Source organism: Netta rufina (genome assembly GCF_964035555.1).
Source record: "Netta rufina genome assembly, chromosome: 5".
Taxonomy (NCBI): domain Eukaryota; kingdom Metazoa; phylum Chordata; class Aves; order Anseriformes; family Anatidae; genus Netta; species Netta rufina.
Window position 1 is genome coordinate 32,295,932 of NC_140128.1, and position 22,502 is coordinate 32,318,433.

Sequence of the window (22,502 nt, forward strand, 5' to 3'; positions counted from 1 at the left end):
TCTGCAATTTCATATGCAGCAGGGTCTTTAAATATTTATGGAGTGATTTGCCATTCTAGATTGCAGGAGCTGCTGTTTTCCATAGTACCTAGAGCAGGACAGAGCTGTGAAGTGTCAAATATCTCCAGTAACAAAAAGTGTTGACATCCTGATGGTGTCTGTGGAAATGAGACCTATTAATATTTTAACATTGAAAAACACTGTGGCATAAATGGGGTAGCTTAGAGATCCATAATGAATTTTGACTTTTGCTACAGTTTGTCTTTTACCATAATCAGTTTTCTCCTATTTTCCTACTTTTTCTTGTTCTCCATTGTAGATAGTCTCCCAGAGGGCTCACATTGCTCTTTTGAAGAGGGTCCATGTAGCTGGACGCTGAACGAAACTGCAGCATCTCCTTGGGCTATCATGGGCTTTACTGAAATGGTTCAAGGTCATTCATTTCTAGGGTCTACCTTGCAAACCACTGAAGGTAGGTTCCTCATAGTTTGGTCTCAGTATGCCCGCGTGTGTGTGCATGTGTACAACAGTCTTGAACTTAGGTGTTTCTTTGATTAGTTTAAAATTTTTGGCACCACCCCTTCCTGAATCAAGTTTAACATTGGTATTATCTAGACTAATTTTAAATGTGGCTAAAATTAATTTTTGATCATTTGGAACTTAATATGAAATGTTCTGCAGCAAAGTTAATATGAATCTGTAGGAGTCTAGGATTTATCTTCACCTTTAAAAAATGTACGTGAATTTACTCTTCTCTATATATACCTCTTCTCTCTATTCTCTTATGAGCTATGCAATTGCAGTGTACTTCAGCAGCAACATGATAGCTGCTGCATCACAAAGTAAAAATTGACCGACAGAACTAAGCAACTTGTAGAAACACAAATCTTCTGGAGACTCTTGTCAGATTCTGGCAGTGGGTTAGAAGGAGCATCACATGTAAATCTATCCCAGGACCAAGTGATAATACATATTCTGTGCTGTAGAATACCACAGGGAAAAAAAAAAAAAAAATCTCAGAACCATCAGTTTGGTAAATAAGGATGGAGGCCAGACTCTCACATGTTCAGGTTTGAAGTCACAAATGTTCAGCATAGCTGAGTTTTTGGTTCACAGTTCCCTGTCAAAGTGAAGGGCATCCATATGATTGTCCCATTTGTCTCTTGAGGGCTTGTTTAAACTGTTCCTACGAACAAAGACCGCAACTAGGTAGGTAGTTCCAGTGCACAGTTTGTCTCAGCAAGAGTCATTGATGCAAATGGTGTAAGAATTAGGGTTGATTAAAGAGCACAGTGTAGATTGCTGAGGATCCTTGTATGGGAATATACTTGAATGGTTTTTGAGGTTTATGCACTCCTGTTCCAGGGAAGGGTTTGGGAAGTTTACTTTTGTACTGCTGAAATCCACAATGAATGTTCATTGTATCTCATTGTAATAAATATGCTCTCAAGATATGTTTCTACCATGCTCTCCTACTTACACAGTGCTTCAGCACAATGATGTTAGTTTTACAAGAGGGTTTTATGTTGTCTTTTTATAAAGCAAAACATTGTCTTTTTTTCTTCTTTTTTTTCTAATTCACTTTACTGTTCAAAGGACGCTTCCTCTACCTGCGAGCAGAGAGCAATCACACAAGTGGTATGGCCAAGGCTTACAGTACCAGTTTACCAGCAAGTATTGCCACTGAAGATTACCAGGTATATTGCTCTGTCTAAATGTTTTTGTGTAGGTAATCCTCAGGCTGCACACTGTTTGTGTAATATGCCTGTGCCTCTGCCCAATGCATAAAACAATGGAAAGCAGAAGAGCAGACTCTGCCTAGCTCACTACTTGTAGAATGACAGAAAAGAGACACGAGGGGCATTCCCTGTAAGTAAAAGCAGGAGTGCCAAATCAACTCCTAGATATGAAAAACTCCCTTGCTTAGTTGTACTGACCATTCCTCTGAAGTGAACCCAGCACCTGAATTGTGTGGGGTGTCCCTGGTATATAGGAGAGGGAGTTTGCTATCTGCGTGTGTTGAGCCATTCAGTATACGTGCTGATGAGACTTCTCTTTTTAAATTCTGTACCACTTTGCTAGGAATTAACAAACTTGACAGCTTCCCTGAGAACAGGAGCATGAAGTTTGCAGGGCATTAGACCTTCCAGGAATAGATGGGGCTAATAAACTTCTGTTCACGTTCTTCAGAAATTTCAGAACATGAAGGCAACCTGGCATGTATAAAATCACGTATCCTGCCTTCAGCCCAGATCCCTACAAAGTATAAGGGGAGATTCAAGATGCTGTAATTAAAAATATTAAATAATACTGAACTCATAACACTTAGGAAAATTAAGTTGCAAGTTTGAGTTGGAGTCCGGCCCTGCTAGGGGAAAACAGAAAGCTTTGATGCCTCCTAATTAGAACTGGCAACAGAAAAACAGTGCAGGTGCCAAAAATGTAGCTTCAGCATTTATATTTGTTTATAAATCCAGGTCATTTGCTGGGTAGTTCCAACAAAATAAAATGTGCTTGGAGCTAGGTTTACACAACCAGGAACAGTTACTGTTGGTTATGGGTGTCATACAGGAGATCCAGAATCATCCTTTCTTTCATTGACAAAGATTTGAATGCACATTTCAGGAGCAAGGAACTTCCCTTGGTTGTGTACATGCATGTGCTCCCTTTCTTGCTGGTGTTCTCAGCAGTTGAGTGCTCACAGCAGCAGTGGAAATGGCATCTCTTATCTGCGGCAAAATGGCAGTGGCTGCCTTACAGAGACAGAGTTCTGCTTCAAAATACTCTTTGATCTGGTAACCAAGTTGCTTACCTGCCATATGGGTGCTATGGTTCAGATGGTGTCTGTGGCTTGGAGAAAGTATATAGACTGGAGTTTTTTGTCTGTGGAGGCAGCCTAATTGCTCATTTCCTGAGCATTTGAGGCAGGGCCTCTCTCCCTTTACAGTGGTTTTGTGCCATGTAGTGCCTGGGTATGGATTGAGCCACATCAGTGCAACACATTAGGATGGATGGTTAAAATGGATACCTTAAAAGATGTGAACTGTGTCAATACCTTTGACAGGAAACTTTAGGCTGGTGGGAATACTGAGGAGAAATGTGCTTAGGATTGCTTTCCTGCAATAACCCAGCTCTAGAAGGAGTATTTAATGATAAAGCATTTATTGAGTTTAAGCCTGTGTTCCTCTGCTCTACTGCCTGTTGTTCCTGAAGGAAGTAACAGTCACCCAGACGGTGTCTGAGGCCATTAATATAGACATTAGTATCTGATGAACAGCTGCCCAATAGGAATGTCAGTCAGGGTCTCCACTAAGAAAATTCTTTACCAGGAACAGTGATGAGTCACACAAAAGCATTGGGGGCCTTACTGTGTGTTATTAAACTGTTTGACTCAGGATCAAAAGTTTGGTGTCTCAGATCCCTAAGGAGGGGAGTAATAAATACTGCTTCCTTCTTATCAGAGGATATCATACTTTTTCTGTTCTTCTTCTATTACAGATCCAGTTCTCAGTGCATGTTTTTGGCAGCTACAATGGTACTGTCTCCTTCTCTGTCAGTGAAGAGATAAATGGAGCTCCAATAACCTTGCCAATGTGGGAAAGAGCAGGGAGCTGGAGTGATCACTGGTTTCTAGTCACTTTACCAATGCCAGTGCTTCAAAATCGGTAAGAACACCAGCAGCAGCACCCAGGGATATCCCTACAGGTTTAGTAAATTATTAGTGTCTTAACTGAGAGGCATGACTTTAATTCTTGCCTTCTTCTAGGACCATTTCTAATGACAAAATTAGAGGAGTACGGCAATTTTGCTTGCTGAGGAAGTCTTCTGTCATATTTACATATCTTCACAGACACATACAGTTTAGGCCAGCACTTCCATGCATTCTCAACTTATGTTTAGGTTGTGCTTTCTCAGATTGATAGAATACACAGTTGTGCAGGCTAAGTGCACCCAGTAGGGAAACAGGTAAACTAGCAAAAACTGCACTCTGTACTCCTACAGTAAAAGCAACCACATGACTCAAACAAATGACTGTGGTAAAATCAGTTCAGCCAGTACAGCTGTCTAGTCTCAGGACTGTATCAGTGCAGCCTACGAAACGGAGATCGTTCCTTGCTACATCACTTATGAAACAACCTCAGCAAAAGACTGTGGCCCAAATCAGACTTCCACAAGAGTGTGTATCACAATTTTGGATGTAAAAATATAGCACAACATCAAATGAAGTCAAATATTGAAGATTTCAAGAATTTCTGCCCAATCGATTTTTAATCATATATTTCTTCTCCATTTCATGCCAGTCAATTTCAAGCTATGAAATAATGTTGGCAGCAGGTTATTTTTCACAATACAAATGATTTTTAAATTGCTGCAATCTGTTTTTTGCATCTTCCTCAAGAAAGCCTGTCTCACATGACACTTTAGACCCCCCCAAAAAAATAAATAATCAGTCTCAAAGTGTATGCAGTGAATACTATAAATGGAAAAAGATCTACCTAATATTGGCAATAAAATAGTGTCTCAAAACTTCATGGATTAGAAGGTATGAAAGGATTGCTTGTAACTTCAAATGTTTCCCACATCTTTTTGTAAAAGGCTAAAAATTTGGGTCTGGGAGTGATAACAATTCAGATCCAAGCAGCAGTAAAGTGGAGAGAGGGTGGGAGAATGTTGTTCTACCCTTTTGCTATTTTAATTTCATTATTACCTTTGGTCTCAACATTACCAAGTGTTCACCATATGCACCTTTGTCATGAATTATTCCATCAGAATACGGTAGGTCTGCAAGCTGGCAGTGTAATTAATATTATTGTCTGGCAGTCTGGAGCCTGTGGGTAAGCATATGTTTAGTTCTGTGTATTTAAAGTTTGACCAGTGAATTTGTCCAGAATAGCTTTTTTCCTCAGGCTTTTTCATCTGGACCTAACCAGAGCAGAGTCTTAAGGGCTCTTCAGAGTTGTTAAAGAGCTTCTGCCTCCTCTGATAAATGGCCTCTTACCTTTGTTTGCAAAGACTGATTTCTGTATCAGCCCTCAGTTCTAAAGGGAAACAGATCTTCTCTTGCTATCCCTTCCATCCTGCCACAGGTTTTAGGGAGCACTAGCCAGAACTCCATGAGAATAAAATGAAATTCAAATACTGCTATGTTTGAAAGAGTTGAGCACTCAGACAAAATGAAAGAATTAGGTCATGTGTTCATGTATTATGACAGTCTGTTTCAAATAGTTAAATCTTGTTTCACCTTATGTAACCTTCTTGTATGCCATTTTCAAGCAAATTTAAGAAGTGGGTAATTTACCATGTGACACAAAAGTGGTAGTTGCTATGGGTAGGGCTGGAACAGTTCAATCTAGCAAGCAGGCCTGTGCTACCTGAGCTAACAAGGTGAGTGAAAACCATAATAAGTTGTAATTTAGTGCTCTGATCTCTAACAGAAATAGAATCCTAGAATCATTCCAGTTGGAAAAGACCTCTAGGATCATCTAGTCCAACCTTTAAGCTAGTACTGACAAGTCCACCACCAAACCATGCTACTAAGTTCTACATTCTTTGCTGGAAAGTTTTGCAGCTATTTGACCCAAGCAAGGAAACCCTGGTCTTTGTACTCCCAGGACACCTGGTTGCATCCCAAGCCTCTTGGATTGTTCTTGCCATGCTGCTACTGCCCTGTCTCACCTTCTGTTAGCCCTCAGTCAGCACTCTTCCTTGGTTTTGTACACTTGGTCTCTCTTCCTTCTCCCCCAAGCTCTCATCTGTGAACATGTTTTACCTGTCTCACACTTCCAGTCCTAATCTGTCTCTGACTTCCTCCCTGGTTCTTGCTTCACTCTCTTCCAGCAGGTGCTATGTCTCTATGTGGCTTTATACAAAGCCTGACTCCACTCCCTGCTCTTCTGCTTCCTATTTTGCCTAGTCATCTCTTGTACTCTTTTATTTAGATGACCCCAAACTTACAGTCAAGGTTTATTCCCAGTCTTTCTGCTCCCATGGGCTACTTGTTTTTGTCTGAAGAACTCAGGCCCAAACCCCTTGCACATTATGTTCAAACTCCTCTGCTGTCATATTCCCAGGGAGCTCTCCAACTTCTCCAAGATTCCACCTTGTTCACTCTGTAAATCAGTTCAGTCAAGTTCTTTCTTCTGTTTGCCCAGATTCAGCAAAACAATGAATGGTTATGGGAGAAAATGCTGGGGGACAGCCAGTAGCAAACTGGAAGAAGAGAAGCCTTGACAAGTAGGAGAAGGAGCTCATGGAGGAGGATATCTACATAGTTTTCAGCAGTAGATTCCCCATACTAGTTTATTTCTTAGGAAAGAAAGATGACAAACTAAACAATTTGCTGATCAGTCTCCCAGCTGGGCACCTAGCTACTTGAAAAACTGTTTCTGGTGATCAGTCGGCATATTCACTCACTTGGTTCACGTATAAAGGGAAAAAAGCTGCTATCAGAAGAAAATCAGGCAGGTAGAAGACTAGACAGCAGATAGCTGTAAAGGGTAATATGTTAGAGCAGCAAAATGAATTCAATGAAAAGGAACACTGGAAACCCCTCTGGCTAATGCAGCACAGAGTTCAAAAGGCAAATTCTTCCCCTTTTTCTGAAGTTACAAGGAAGGGGATGCATAAAGAACCTAGAACTTATGAGATGTCTGTTTTTATGCACTGGGGGATGAGGGTCATTCCCTAGGCTCCCGCTTGTACTCAGCTAGAGCGGAAGTCTGTCATGTAGCACAGTGCCCCTCTCTTGTTCCAAGTCTGTGGACTGGATGCACTGGCTTGAGCTGACCAAAGCGATGCTGATACGGGTGTCTTAAGTAAGGAGTAGGTTGTGGTACTATAATTTTGGATCCTAGAAGTGCCCTAATCCTGGGTTCAAGGTGCTGTGACTTTCTCTTCCATCAAATGTTCTGGGACTGTGCAAGGTCTGAAAATGCAGAAATATTGCTAAACCTGCTAATAAAACAGGCTTATGTAGGAAGGTGATCCAGTGGTAGGTACTTCTAAGGGGGTAGTCATCCAAGGTACCCTTGATTTGCTGCACCAACACTTATTTCCAGAGGGTTCAGATTCTGGAGGTATTAATGCTTTCATTTAAGCACAAGGAGATATTCCTGAGTTGAGATAAAAGCAGCTTATCCCTAAAGATTTTGATTCAACTGTGCAACATCATATTAACTGTGGATGTTAATATGTGGGATGTGCATGTGACTGAGCACCGGCACAGGTTTCCCAGACAGGCTGTGGAGCCTTCCTCTTTGGAGATCTTTGGAATTCATCTGGGCATGATCCTGGGCAACCAGCTCCAGATGGCTGTGCTTTTGAGTAGGGGGGTTAGACCAGATGGCCTCCACAGGTAGATGCCAACCTCAACCATTCTGTGATTCTGCGACATGGCCCAACGTTGGGCTGGTGGGTGGAATATGCATGCATGCTCTATTGCCACTAATTTGGAACAAAGATGTACCTAGGCTGCAAGATTAAAGTGTTAGGCAGGTCAACGACTGATCTCTCATAAATCACAATTGAGCTTTGGTAGTGACAGCAGTAGAGGTCCGCTCCATATGCTTTTAATAAGTTGTAAATGGACTGGACATCAGACATCTGTTTATTTCTGAAGTTTAATGAAAAACAATTTAGTCCTATCTGCTAGAAGGTGATTTTTTAGCCCATTTTCTTTTCTCCTTTTGAATTCAGAATGTGGCAATGCACATGGGGCTTGACAGACTTCCTAGATAAGTAGCTAACACCTGGTCATGGTGGGAAAAGTGATATAGCCCAGAATGCAAACACTTCAGTGAGTTGTGGCTGAAATTTATAATGGCTTGACCTTCAGCTGAAATAAATTTGTCACTTTGTTGTTATGCTGAGTTATATTGTCCAAGGCTGATGCCTAAGATTTCTGTCTATTTGGATATTGTTGTTCTGTTCAGTTTTTATTTTGACAGTCTGCTTGGGGACAGTAAGAAGGAGATTTTTTTTTCATTTCCTTTTGCATGTGCCAAATTCTGTTACCATGATTGAATAAGAATGGTTGTACACTTATAAATATTAGTGAGATATGGTAGCTTGTGTTTCTACGTGTGTGTGCAGATAGCAGAAGAAGTAGGGTTCTCATATTTGTTCCACATGAAATGTGGCATTATATGAATATTGGTTGGTCCTTACTAGCTGTTGGTATGTGGATAAGATACTATCTAGCAAGCCTTTTTGGCTGCTCAATGGGTCTTGTCTGAAGGAAACACTCTAAACTGTGATTATCATGATTGGTTGATAAGGGAACATTATATATGTGTGTGTGTGTATATATATATATGTATGTATATATATATATATATATACATACATACATATATATATATACATATATACATGTATATATATGTATATATGTATATATATATATGTATGTATATATATATATATATATATATATATATATATACAAAAACAAACAAAGAAACAAAAAAAACACCTTCTGTCTTCTCTAAAACTTCTGTCTTACTGAAAAGGTTTAAGCTGCAACTCCTGGCAACTTGGGGCTGGAATTCCCAGGCTGACATCGCTATCGACAATATTACATTTGGACTGGACTGCTTCAATGACGGTAAGTCACGCGTTACGGAATCCCTTAAAGAATTTGGGTGGTGTAATCAGCATGCCACTGATCCAGGAGACATTTGTTCTGTTTCACCCACGGAGTGCACATGGTTCATTTGTGTTAGCTTTTACAGTAGAATGACATCTTATCTCAGATCTACTGAAGATTGAAAGTAGAGGTGATTTTACAGTATGTTCATCCCCTAGCGTTCTTTCTTTTCTCTAATCTGGGATATCCTATATCACATAGTAGAGACCTGCCTGCGTGCCTTGGCAATAAACACTTGACTTATGCCTGAGCTTTAAGTGGAAGAATTACATCACATTGTTCTTCAGCAGTCCTCTATGACCCACACACCCTGACAATTGATAGCACAAGTGAATTTGTTGAAAACAAATGGGAAAGCCACTATATTTTAAGAGACAAAAGGAGGAAAATGGAGGAATAAAGTGTCTCTCTGACAGTAAAGTTCAGGTTGTTGAAACAAGTCTATTTTACTCTGCAAGAAGGTGCATCAAATGTCACTGCCAGATAAATAATAGATGCATTCCTTTGCTTCGTTACTGCTAATGTGACTGATCACAATGTATTCCACTGAAGGTGGAGCCAGTGCTCAACTCCAGAACATGTTAGCAAAAGAGCTGAATTTTCTTAGCAGCCGAGTGGAGTGAGGTTGGATACTTGAACCATCTGGAAATATTAGAAACTGCCCTCTTTTTGTCCATGGAGAAAAGACCCATATGGTCTGTAGTAAAATAACAAAAGAATATGAAACACTTAAATTGTGACTTCTGTTGCAGACAAAATGTCCTGTGCTACCCTTCACATGTCACCACATCCATTATGTGTTAAAAGTTCTTCATTATCAAAAGCCCCTTTAACTTCCCACCTTCGTCTGATTTGGTGTCATCTACTCTGTCCCTTTGCTCTGTGGGGACTGAGGACACCCTTGTATAAAATGCTGAGCATGCACATTTTCATTTGAAATTAAGAGGCAGAGATGCTCATTTAGGGTAAAGTCATCTGTCCACTTCAGCTACTTAACACCCCTGGCTCCCAAACACTTTGGGACCTTCACACTAACACTTTCTTTTGAAATCTGAGGAAATCTTTTGAGGAAACTGAAGAGAGTGATTCCAGATGCTCTTGAGCCAGCTGCCATGCATCCAGATGTTGTAGCTTACTGCTCTCCTAACAGCAAATACAGGTAGCAGTGTACCTGCAGAGATTTTGCTGTCTCTGGCGTAGGGACATAGTATTTGGCAAAGAGGTGGGGTATAAATGCTACTGCAACAGTTTTATCAGAGCTTGTCCATTAGACAACACCCCCCCCACCACCCCCACACCCCAGTTACTCCTCAATTTCAAATGCTATAAATCACACCAATGTCCAGGAGTGGCAGCCTCTTACCCTATCTGAAGGTGTGACCCAGTTATGTGACTCATGCAGAAGACAGACATCATGAAGGAAATGTTTCTCAGAAGCCTTGTATTTGCCATTGTTCCTTGAATCCTCTTTGCAAATCGACGTTTTCTCGCCTCTAAAATCAACTCCCTCGCATTTGTCTTCTCATGACTTTAATTCAGTTAGGTTGCGGAGAAGCCCAGCAGCTCTGCTGTGCTTTAAGTAATGAAATTATTTCTCCCTAGCAAGGAGAGGTTTCAGATGTCAGAGATGGAGCCAATTAAGATCCAGGCAGTGAATTCTTTGCATGAGGGCAACAGGAAGGACATATGACGGGAAGGAAGAATATGCCGTTTGCTAGCATGTAAATATTAATTTCTTCATCTATTTCAATCCTGTAGTTCAATTGTTCTTCAAGACCTAGTGCAGACCTTGAAAGCCTTGCCTGTATGCATGCAAGCCAGGAAAGAAGGTGGGGTCTTCTGTATCCCTCAACACCAGGAGGGAAGTATTGGTAATATTTAGGAGGGGAAAAAAACACACAGTAGTGAGAGCAGCTCACAAAATATCAATAAGGACTTAAAACCAAACATCCAATTTTTTTGGATGGCAGATACTTGGTGGGGACAGGTGCTTTCCCTGTGAGAAAGGCAAAATGAAACCACCTTCTGATTAAAAAAATCACCCTGTGTAAGACAGCGTGACAGACCGGGTGACATGAGTCTGATATACTGTGAGAACTTTTAGGGAACAAACAGAAAGATTTTATCCTTTTAGTTAGCCAGTGCTAAATATGGGGTTCTAAGGAAGACAGTCTAAACATGAAAATGTGAGCTGGCATAGTGAATAGAATGCATCTGCATCATTGCTGTCCTCCTCAGTGCTTATGTGGTCACTGCTTTTACTGTTACATTTTAGTGCTGTGAGCATGGTATTGTTCCAGTTAATATCACAGCTCTGTGGTCTGTCAAAGTGCACTCTACTGCCCTGGCCTAGGGGTTACATTTCATTCTGCACGTCATTTACTCTTTCAAAGAAGGCTGTTTTTAATGTGACAGGACTGTCCAAAGAGAGCTTTGTATGGCATATCTCTAGTTTTTAACTTTGGAATCCCCAACCCAGCAAACCTGCCCTTTTTGGCCTGCCTGTCTCATTGCTTGAGGTGAATGGAGGTGAGTGGTTCAAGCTACTCAGCACTACCTCATTTGATTTATTCAGTCAGGTGTTGACTAGAAATACAGTTGGATCAGCCAAAAGGCTGGGGAATGGGGAGGCTGTTGGAGCTTCCTCATTCTCTTTTCCACTCCAGGACAAGCTGGAGAGACTTCCAGGATTACTCCGCCTGTATCTGTGAGGTGGGATCTCTGAAAAGATCATGCACAATTTGGGGATACTGCAAGGCACCTCGTATTAATTCCTGCCCCCAAACCACTACATCTTTTTTTTTTTTTTTTTTTCCCCCCATTACAGTCCCAGAGACAGAGAAGAGCTACTTGCTTTAGCTCTGTGCCTGCAGAAGTTTCCCCTTCTCCTTTACACTTCCTTCTGTCCCTCCATGGTTTGTGAGTCAACAGCATGAGCTAAGTCCTGGAGTAATGGAGTTGTGTGTTCTTCTTATTTTTCTGATATAAGCACACCTTAACATAAAGAATTTTTGTTCCTTTCTATTCACCTAAGAGTCAATAATTTGGCTGTCAGAGGAGCAAGTAGAAGCTAAAACAGACTAGAGCACCAGCTTCTGGATTCCAGGCCTACAATATATTTGTAGAAAAATGCCACCTTACAAATTCATGTCTGGCAGCACATAAAGGATCATCCTCGTAAGAGTTAACAGCTCTTGTGGACAGGCTGATGCTCAGCCTGTCAAGCAGCTTGTGTACTGAAAACAGAGGAGACAGAAGCTTTCTTCCAGCATGTGAGGGTTTGAGACTGTTTGGAAAAGGAGGAAAGATTGTTTGTTTGGAAACAAAGCATTGCCTCAGGATACTCAGTTGGGATGCTGAAAAAAAATCCATGCAGACACAGACCGGGTCTGTATTTTGGGGACTGATTTACATTCCATCACTCTGGCAAACATAACCAGACTTCTTGTATGTCTCTAACTATCTAAAACTGTTTTGACCTATGGGATTCATAATTCAGTTCAGGCCTTGGGAGACCAAGCATATTTTCTGGCTATGCATTGTCTTTTTCATTTGGTTTTCCTTCTTGCCTTTGATCCAGATCATTTGTTTTGGGTTAATTTCATTTTTCACTTGCTTGACAACTCCATCCATTGAAGTTCTGTATCTCAGTATGAACAGAGTGTGTCAGTACAAAGCTCCCTTTTACTTCCATCCATCAATGTGCATTCAGTCAGACCTAGGGGAAATATTCACAGGAGTACAAACACAGCAAGGTCACCATGCTTCAATTAGTTATTTGGCCTTTCTGACACAGCTAACAAGGGTGTTAATTATTGCTATTTAGAGTAGTGTCTTTGCAGCAGAGATAATTGTCCAGCTGGAACTGAGTGAGTCTCTTTTGAATAGAGCATCAAACAGCTGTTAGATTCTCACAACTGGAACAAATTGAAATATTTGTAATGTTTTTCAACTAATGAAAAATATTCAATATTAAATTAACTGAGGGCTCATAAAATGGAAGGAAGTCTCTCCTTTTTCTTATCACGATTTCCTAATCACAAAATAGATCTGCCTAAAAATGGGTAATTTAACTTTGGAAATAGGATGCCTGCAGAGTATAAAGCAAGTGTTCAGTTACTACTTTTTCCTGTTCTATTTGGTTATACATGATGTTCTCAATGCATTCAGATGCTTTGGTTCAGCAGATACTTTGAAGTCCCTCCTCTCTGAGATAGAGCTGATTTTTGAAGGTCTGTTTCACTGCTCATAAATGCTACCTTTTGCTCTGTTTTTTCAAAAAGATTTGTCCAAAGATTTATGGCTCCTGTCACTGATATACTGCTGTTTCTTAACTATGTCTTCTAGTGAGACGTCATTTTATTTAGTATTTTATTCTATATGCAAGGTTGGGGGTTTCAAAGTTGTTTGGCTATTGAAGAATGACCCATTAGGCTGGTTTGCCTACTATGACACTGTTAAGAAGTGAAAATGACTTGGTTTTTTGACATCACCGTCCTTTACACGTGCACTCATTTGGCTGTCCACAATTGTCATTTGCTCCTTTGACCAGCACAGCATCAGTACTTATCTGTTCTCCCACACCATGTTTTCCCAAGTCTCTTGTAATTGCAGACAGTGCAGTTTGCTGGCCAAGGAGCTTATTTTGCAGGTAAGCCTCCATAGGATAACACGGGGAGTTTGTGTTCATGTTAAGTCCCACTGATTTCAGCACAGATAGAAGTAGCTAAGACAAAATACAGGCCCAAAAGAATGGAAAAAAATGCTGGGTGTTTTCTGTCAAAGGTATTCTTTACTTATTTTAACCAAATGGTTGCACTTCATTCGTTCATGTGGTTTTTAAATTTTCTCTCTCTCTTTTCTACCATCCTCCTGTCCCTCTCATCCATTCTACAAACTATTACAGGAAGACAAACAAATCATTTCAGTGGGAAGCGACAGTACCCACGGGAGATTAGTATCCCCGATGAGCATCTTCTGAACCCCCTGGAAGAGCCTTCCCTCCCAGGTAGATGATTCTGTAGTGAAAAACTGTCTCTTGGCTGTAAGAGGTGGGTCGCTTTGCATCTCCCATATGTGATCAGCCTGAGTGTGCTCTGCCTGACCTATAGCAACAGAGCAATGAAGTATAATCCTTCCCAAAGTTGTGGAGACCACGTCAGGCAATCTCTGCTTGCTATAGGACAGCACTTTCCTGAAGTGCAACTCCGCAGTCCTTAAATAACAAAATGTTTTAAAGGAAAACCAGAATCCTTAGGTAAAAAAGCTTTAAGAAAAAACAGAAGCTACGTGATTCAAATTCAAAACACACAAAAGCCAGGCCAGGAGAGAAGGGTGTAGGACAGTTCAGGAAGGTGGGGATAGACAGAAGTCTACTGGGACTTAGTGAGCAGTGAAGCTGAACCTAATGGGTGGGATAATACAGGTGTAAAGATGAAGTTCCAGGGAGCGAAATAGGTGAAATAGATATGGAAATCCACTGAGGAGAGAAACTGGACGAAAAGCAAGGAGGACAGGGGATACTAGGGACCAGTTTACTGATAGCAGTCAAGTGCCACTCTGGAGGACAGATAACAGCTGCATGGGTGACTAGAGTTGTCTGAAGGAGGACCTGAGGAGAGGAGGCTGGGGTTGCCTGAGGAGCCAGGCATAGAGAAGAGGCAAGAGGAAGTGACAAGACAGGACATATTAAGTTTGGAACACAACCAGTAAGTATTCAGGAAAGCATATTCTAGCCCATAACCTTCAATGAAATGTAAGATTCCTGTGTTTTGAGGTTGTTTTACTGCCAACAAATAGCTGTGTTCACCTGAGATGTGACAATCTGTATTGCTGTCAGTTTCTTAGTTAGCTTATGTGGCAGAGATTTCTGTAGTGTAGCTAACATTCTTACCCCACCGATCCATCTGTGTGTTGGCAGGGTGACATCTGTTGAGGATAGTTTTTCTTGCCTTTTCCTTTAAATAAGATTAGACTTTTATTTTTAAAAGGCTTGTGATTTTTACTGCTCTTTTAATCATTCAGCTCTTAAACAGTTCCGTGTTGGTAAATCCTGTGCCACTTGATTCCGACCCTTGTGTGTGCAGCATATCATACAGTTTTAAAAACTTTTACTACCTTTCATCAATGGTCACTAGTTGCAATGGCAGATGTTTTCGACTTTAATTTCTGTGTATATGCTTCAGCCCTCACCTGGAAAGCTGAATAATACTTCCTTGTTTCATACGGGCATTGAAAAGAAAAATTTGCTAATGTCTGTGAGGCACTTGGATAACCCCCCTCAGAATCCCCTCTGAACCCCACAGTGATGCATTTATCTGCAGTCCATGTTTTATTAAGTATTTTGCAGGAAATAAGGTGTGAGAAAAAGAGTAGTGACCATAAACAGAGCATTATTTGTGCTGTGGCTAGAAAAAAGCTAGGATAATGTGGTAAAAGCATTTTGTGATCTTAAGGACAGTATCGCAGTGAATTGTATTATGAGGGAACTGCATTAAAGTTGAACAGTTAAATTTATCTATAGCATGTATCATTTTTGAAGTCCTCAGCATTGCAAATGTAAATTTAAGTATCTCTTTTTGTATAATTACTGTCACAAGCATATGATCAAATTGACCTATTCAGTTTTAAAGCCCTGTACATAGACAATAGTGCTGCAACATGATCTTTCTCACAATCATCTAGTTTTTATGTAAAAATCATTAATGTCCTTTGTGAATAACAATTATGTGAATTTTGTTATCAAAGAATCACAAAGGAAACACATCAACAGGAAAAGTTGCTTATTTGGATGGCACTTGACCTCTAGTTAGAGTTCTGTGAGTTATTGCACATGCCTGAGAAATACCAGGAAGCTCATACCTGCCCTAACTCTGGCTGTTCTGCTTACAGGGGACACATCTGTTGTTCTCTGGTGGTTCACAACATGTGGTGCTAGTGGTCCACACGGGCCAACTCAAGCTCAGTGTGACAATGCCTATAAGAACAGCAATGTGTCAGTGACAGTGGAGAAAGAGGGCAGGCTTCGAGGAGTGCAAGTCTGGAGAGTGCCAGCCACAAACCGATACAGGTATGTATCCGTGCTGAAGAGGCAGACATTTATCTACTTTGTGGTTGTGGAGTTTCAGCAAGCATAAGTGGGAGACCATCTGTATGAGGGGGTGAAGAGAACATCAACATAAAAAAGACATAGCTAGCTGAAAGGATCTGCGTCTGAGCTACTGTTGAAACAGTGACTTAAGGGAGATTAGAACAGGAGTGACTGTGGGCATGCAATTAAATAGAAGTGCTACCATCATTTCAGCCCAAAAGCCTTGGTGTTTTTGATTTGGCCATGCCAGCTCATGCTGTTTGCTTCTGAAATCTGTCTCCAGTGCTCTGGCTTAGAGTTGATCAATCCTCTCGAGCAGCTTCAGCTGTGGGAGTATCAAAAAAAGGATGGCCATGAGATGCTGCAGCAGGAGCCTGCTCTGGAGCAATGCCTGTTTGGGAGTGCAGGCTGGGGAGAGCTCACAGATGGAGCTGCTTTGGGGAATGAGAAGCGTAAGATTTGTCTCTTTAACTACACCCATTTCTTTCAGGATTTCTGCCTATGGAGCAGCTGGAGGGAAGGGAGCCAAAAACCACAATAAGAGGTCCCACGGGGTCTTCATCTCGGCCACCTTCCAGCTGGAGAAAGACGAGCTGCTGTACATCTTAGTGGGGCAGCAGGGGGAAGATGCCTGTCCTGGGGTGAGGGCTGCACAAGCACATGTGGGCAGACTTTGCAGATGAGATTCAGTGGGTGGCTTGGGGTTTGGCTGAACTGGTGATGAAAGACAGAAATCCCAGGATCCAGCAATGAAATCCAGTCAGGACTGGGAAGAACCAATAAACCAAGTTAGAAAGAATCTCAAAACAAATATAAAGAACTCTGAAAAGAAAAACGACTCCAAAATGTACAAACAAATGCAAAGCCCACAGGAACTTTTCTTTAAGCTCCTGGTATTTAAATTCTTCATCAGTTTTCTTCTGCTTATTTTAAAAGGGGAGCTACTAGGCAAGAGTTGTGAGCTCCCTCTTATTTTTCTGCAGCCTGGATTTCTTTCTGTCTGCCAGGATTTCAGATAATTTTCTGTTGTTTATGGAAGCATCTACAAGCCCTAAACAACATTGTGGCTGCACTTTCTTAGATGCTCTAAGCTTAGAGACAAATATCTAAATCCAAAGCCTATCAAAACCAGTGGGAATCTTTCCGCTATCTACAGTAGCCCCTGAATTAAATGTATATAATGGCAAAAGAAAACTACTCATGATGAACAGAAATTGATGACACAAATGGTTATACATGTGTCTGCTAACACCAGATTCGGTTATCAGTTAGGCTCAAAAGCTACATCTTCACCATGGATTCTTTGTTATTACCTCTTTCCAGAAATGTGATCTGCCAGCCCATGCCCAGGAACTCTTTTCCCAACAGATAGACTACTATGCAGATAGACTGTTTTCTCTTTTCCTCACAGATAGACTACTGTGCAGACAGTTTTCTCATTTCCTCTCAGATAGACTATGAAGTTTTGGGGATGTGTATGTTATTCTTGGAGGCATTCAAAGTTCCCATTAATCTTGCCCAGAGCATATGACGTCTTTCCCAGATACTGCAACTGATTCTAAAACCAATGTTTCTTCACCTTAGGTAGTACAATAATTACATCTATCTAAATAAAACATACATTTGTATATCTGAAGTTCCCTGATAAATCTAGATAGTGGACTATCTAGGCTTAAGTCATAATCTTCAGAGATTCCTTTATTACCCTACATGTATATTTCGTGAATTGTTCCTGAAATGGCAAGGTATATCCCAGTACAACCTCCCTTTGGAAGATGCTATTGGAAAGTTTTCCCATCTTGGCCCAACTTTGTTTCTGGCTTTGGAAATCCTGCTGAGTGTGTATGTTAGTAACTGATGTGCTTGTTCCTTTCTATGAAGAAGTTCTGCAGCTACAAACATTCACTCTATCCTCAGATTTGCCCCAACTGTTTTTCCCTGGTCTCCAGCTATGCTGCCATCCTTAGTCCTCTTCTTTGAATGAGAGGACACAGGCAACACAACTGGCACCATGCTTCTGGCCTAGATATGTGACGTGATCTACAGACATGGGGATTTCACGTGCACTAAGCTAACAGTTTCTGAAATCATTCAGAATTTATCATCTAACTGAAGTTGGGCAGATTTGCAGTCATTGCAACTCATGTAACTCAGTGTACACAAAAAAAAATAATCTAAGGTGGCCAAAGGTTCTTCACTTTTTCAACCTTTTCAGTGTCATCTAGTACTTAGCAGGAATAAAAAGCTGGGACTCCAGATACCTCTTCCAAAATGTGTAATTGGTTCACTGTTAACTATATTCCCTGCCCACCTCTGTCTGCTTTATGCATTTGTGACCTTGAGAAATAGGTAACAAGTATAGAAATAAAGAAGATCTGAGAATTAATCCATAATTCAAATACGTTTTAATGTTTTTGGATATACGATGTTCTAAAAATGCGGGAAAAAATTATGTGATATCAATAATGAGTTAATTGCTGTAATACTTTCTAACTGTAGCGTTTCTATTTTTAATTGCATGTGTGGCATAAGTTTGCAAGTCAGAGGTAACAGTTCCATCCCTCACCTGTTGGTCCTTGTAGAAGAGCTTATCTTCCATATAGATAATATATATACTGATTTATGTGTGTTTGACTAGCATCACAAACAGTATTACTATACTGAGATAGATAAATCTCAAGAACTGGGCCTTGCTAATATATGAGTGTGTCTCTTGTTTCCTTTCAGGCCAATCCTCAAACCCAGAAGATCTGCTTAGGGGAGTCATCTCAAGAAGATTATAAAAAAAGAAAAGACCTGAAGGACTGGGCTGGAGGAGGGGGTGGTGGAGGAGGAGCAACCTATGTCTTTAGAGTAAGTATTCCCTCTTTCCATCCAATCTGAGCAACGTCCAGCAGAGCAACTATCTTTCACTATCTATCGTGACATATGATACTCAGTTCTTAAAAGAAAGTGATGGAAAAGGAACATCTTTTTCTCTTCCCCCTGTCCCCTCCACCTTTTACTGTGTCTCTCCCTGTCTTTTTGTCCTTTTAATTGAAATTCTTCATCCCTTTTCATATCCTTAATCATATTTGTCACTGTCACTAAGGAAACTGAACTGGTTCTTCAGTTCTTGACACCTCAGGTCCGGGAATCACACCAGGGTCCTATTTTAATACTGGCAGAAGTCCTCCAAAAAAAAAAAAAAATCACTAGTATTCAATTGGACAGTTACTATTGTACACAGAAACACTGTGTAAAGCATTTTTATAATGCAGTCAGGAAACGATCAGTAGTATTACCTTGGCATTTGGCCACCTCTTCTTTGGGTTGCTTTCATGTTTTTTGATGAGTTTGTGTAAGTTCACATATCCAAGGGACATGAATTTTTTCTGATGTTTGATGGGGGGTTTTCCAGCAGAAGGATGGGATTTTCGAACCTTTGCTCATCGCAGCAGGAGGAGGAGGGAAAAGCCTACCTGAAGGCTCAGGACAACTCCCCTGGATGATGTACCACTGGAGCAATTTGAGAACAGCACTGCAGTACCTGGAGTCATGGGAGGACTGGGGCAGCAGGTGAGATGCTAAAACCATACAAGGTCTGAATCTGATGGCTGAATGCACAAGCTGTCCTGTAGGCAAGGAGCGAGGGAGCTTCTTGATCTTTTGGAATTCTTCTGTGGTAGCAGTGGTTAGAATTATGCTGGTAGACCCTAAAGGATGTCTTTTTATATGGTGTGTCCCTATATAAAATAGAATGCACAGGACAGGTGATGAGTGCTCCAGTTTCCATAGAAGGGGTCCTCTCTTCTCTGTAAAGGACTCACAGAGTGAAAATGATGTTTTGGGAGTGGAGCGCACTCCTCCACGTTGTAACAATGGCCTTAGAAGAGAAGACTTTTTTTCTCTGTTACTCCCCTGTAAACCTACCAACAAGAATGTTTCTGGAATTATCCTAGAAATGGAAGCTTATTTATAATCTTGTAATAAATGTGCCTAGAATCCATTCCTAAGAGACAAAATAATAATAATAATTCAGCAGTTCTCCATCTCTTGCTGTGTAGTGTCCTTATATGGAGGGACCACTGGAATGAGATGAGGAAATCCAGTTTATTTTTTATTTCCCAGGGAACTCAGCATGGCTGAAAGCCCTAATCAGTTATCCCAAAGGAGTTTGGTGGGCTCCTTATTTCCCCAGTGCCACTAGAAATTGGTGCTAAAGTGTTGGTTTTGCAGCAGGTACCCCATATAATCCACTATATTTCTACTTTGTTATTATCTATAACAAGGAGCTTGTCTGTATATTCTCTTAGCCTTTAAGAAAACAGTTAACTTGAATGCAGGCACTTCTTAACACATTAACTTTTATTTGTTTGTGCTTTCCTCACCTGTTCTTGTTTTTCACGTTTCACTCTTTGATTGTGAAGGTGGAGGTGGTGGCTGGCAAGATGTGACTCTGCTTCCTCAAGCTGGAAAGTCCCTTCTGGAAGGTGGAGAAGGGGGGCAAGCTTGTCCCCAAGCACTAGCCAAACTCCAGTGGGCCACCTCTGGTGGTTTTGGTGGGGGAGGAGGAGCTTGTACTTCTGGTGGAGGAGGTGGAGGCTACAGAGGTAGGTCTGATGAAGAAATAGTCATACTCTCTATTTTTATACAATTCAGAGCACCTGCAGCTAGAGGCTAGAGCTCTCATTGCAGAGGTACACTACTGAGGAAGATAATTCACAGACACTTCAACCTGAATTGTATGAGCCCCCACCTCACTCCATCTCTAGTTAATTGTGGAAGTCAAGGTTGCAGAAGTGTTTCTACAGGACTTAGTATTTGGAAGATATGCTGAATAATCCCTTACTTTGTCCTTAAGTTGCTCAGGGAAAAATGCTCCATTTTTTTTTTTGTGTTTCAAGCAAATACATCTTAACCTTGCTGAACTGAGAAACCTACACTGGAATAAGTCATTTCACTCATCTTCGTACTTGTTGGGATTGAATGAGTGTTATCCATCATGGATGTTAAACATACTAATACCACTGAAAGGCTGCAGAGTGACTGCACTTATTTAGAAGCAGGAAGAAATGTGACACTTTAAAGGCATCACATTTTTGCAGCATTGATCAGCTAGCCTTACTCTTCTTTCTTCAGGGGGGCATGCCTCTGACAGCGATGATATGCTGGCTGGTGGGCAGGATGGCATCTCTTTTGTGAACCCCATTGGAGAGATCTTCTTGCATCCCCTGGCAGGTACAATGCACTTTTACTTCTTTTCTTCCTCCTTTTCTTTCCCTTCTCTATTTCCTCTTTCCCGCTCCCTTTTCTCCTGCCTTTTCCTTTTATGCATTTCATTCAGGCGTATTTCACTCTGCAGGCCAGTTCCTCAGCTGTGGTTATTGTTTTAAATTTGTATTGCTCTGGGACCTTTTCCCTCGCAATCTCCTAAGCCATGAGAGGCACCAGTCATCCAGTTTAACTGCACATCCTCAGTCCCAGACATTTTCAGGTCAATTCACTTCAGTACCTCTCTGCTTGAGGGACACAATTCCTTCTTCCCCACCCTGGATCCCATCATTTTTTTTTGACATGTGTCCACAGTATCTGCTGTCCTGCAGAGAGAGGGAGAGGAGTTGTATGTGCATAGTCTTTCTTTCTTTGTCCTTTTTCCTTTTCCTTTTTCCTTTTTCCTTTTTCCTTTTTCCTTTTCCTTTTCTCCCCCCTTGCCCTCTTTTCCTACTGTAAAAAGATGAGAAAAGCTAAGATAAAACTGTCCTTTCTGATTCCTCATTCAGCCATGGAGAGTCATGGTGAGGTGGAGGTTCAGATCTATCTTAACTGTAGCCACTGCCACTCAGACAACTGTAAGAGGGACCCTGACACCAACCTGCCAGTCTGCCAATGTGAGATAGGGGCTGTGCTAGCCAACGACAATGTCACCTGCACTGGTAAGACGTAGGACTTTTTTTTTTTCTAATTGGATAATGTTTGTATTCATTGTGTCATCTCTCCTTTTGGCTTTTTTGATATTCAGATACCCAATACTGAAAATTCCTGATGTCCTTCCCTTATATGCTGAGCTGCATATCTATCATGATATACAAAATTCTGGTTTGGGTTAGGTGGAAGGTGAAATATTTGTAAAGGGACACAGTGGAAAATTCTTGAATGGGCACAGTGTATCAGATGTTTAAGAGTAAATACCTTTCTTGTATAATATACCACCTAATGCTGAGATATTTAAGCCACAAATTACTTCCTTCCACAGAAGTTTCTCACTGTGCCTGTTCGGCTGATGCCTGGTATTCATTATGTTTTTCTGACACAGTCTCTCAGAACTCCAAAGTATCAAGACTGTAGAGAGTTTCAATTTGTTAGCAGTGATGTCATCCATTAATAAAAAGCTGAGGAATGGAAAAAAAGAAACCTGTGTTTTATCAGTTAGATTTCTGTCTTAACAATGTTTTAAAAATGATTTAGGTATTTTTTCAAACTCCAGGGCTGACTTTGTGTAATTTTTATAAGATTGTCTGGTCATGATCTCTGTATTGTTTTCTGAAATAGAAGGAAACTTGACAGGGATTATTTCCTGCAGCTTGGGTTGTTTCCTGATTAATCCGCCATTATTATTCTTTTTCCAGTGCCACAGACTCGCATCCCAGAGGGACACCTGCCTCTCCCACTCCTCCTAGCTGTGGTGGCTGTGATTGTTGTGCTTGGAATGATCCTCACTTGTGGTAGCCTCTCTATCAGTAAGAAAAACTCATTTCTTATCAACATTTGATTTGGCTTTACCCA

General features: G+C 41.0%; 1 protein-coding gene across 1 annotated transcript in view; it reads left to right on the plus strand.

The window, feature by feature from the left end:
• Positions 1-22,502, plus strand: part of LTK (leukocyte receptor tyrosine kinase) — a gene marked incomplete at both ends in the record, with an annotated part of 92,780 nt that overhangs the window by 54,775 nt on the left and 15,503 nt on the right. The window contains 16 exon segments of the mRNA XM_084287906.1: positions 320-472; positions 1,597-1,697; positions 3,499-3,665; positions 8,511-8,605; positions 13,554-13,655; positions 15,539-15,716; positions 16,228-16,378; positions 18,465-18,590; positions 19,138-19,185; positions 19,187-19,219; positions 19,221-19,272; positions 19,275-19,295; positions 20,147-20,329; positions 20,859-20,957; positions 21,500-21,652; positions 22,346-22,456. Of these exon segments, the coding sequence (XP_084144032.1) occupies positions 320-472; positions 1,597-1,697; positions 3,499-3,665; positions 8,511-8,605; positions 13,554-13,655; positions 15,539-15,716; positions 16,228-16,378; positions 18,465-18,590; positions 19,138-19,185; positions 19,187-19,219; positions 19,221-19,272; positions 19,275-19,295; positions 20,147-20,329; positions 20,859-20,957; positions 21,500-21,652; positions 22,346-22,456 (1,773 nt within the window).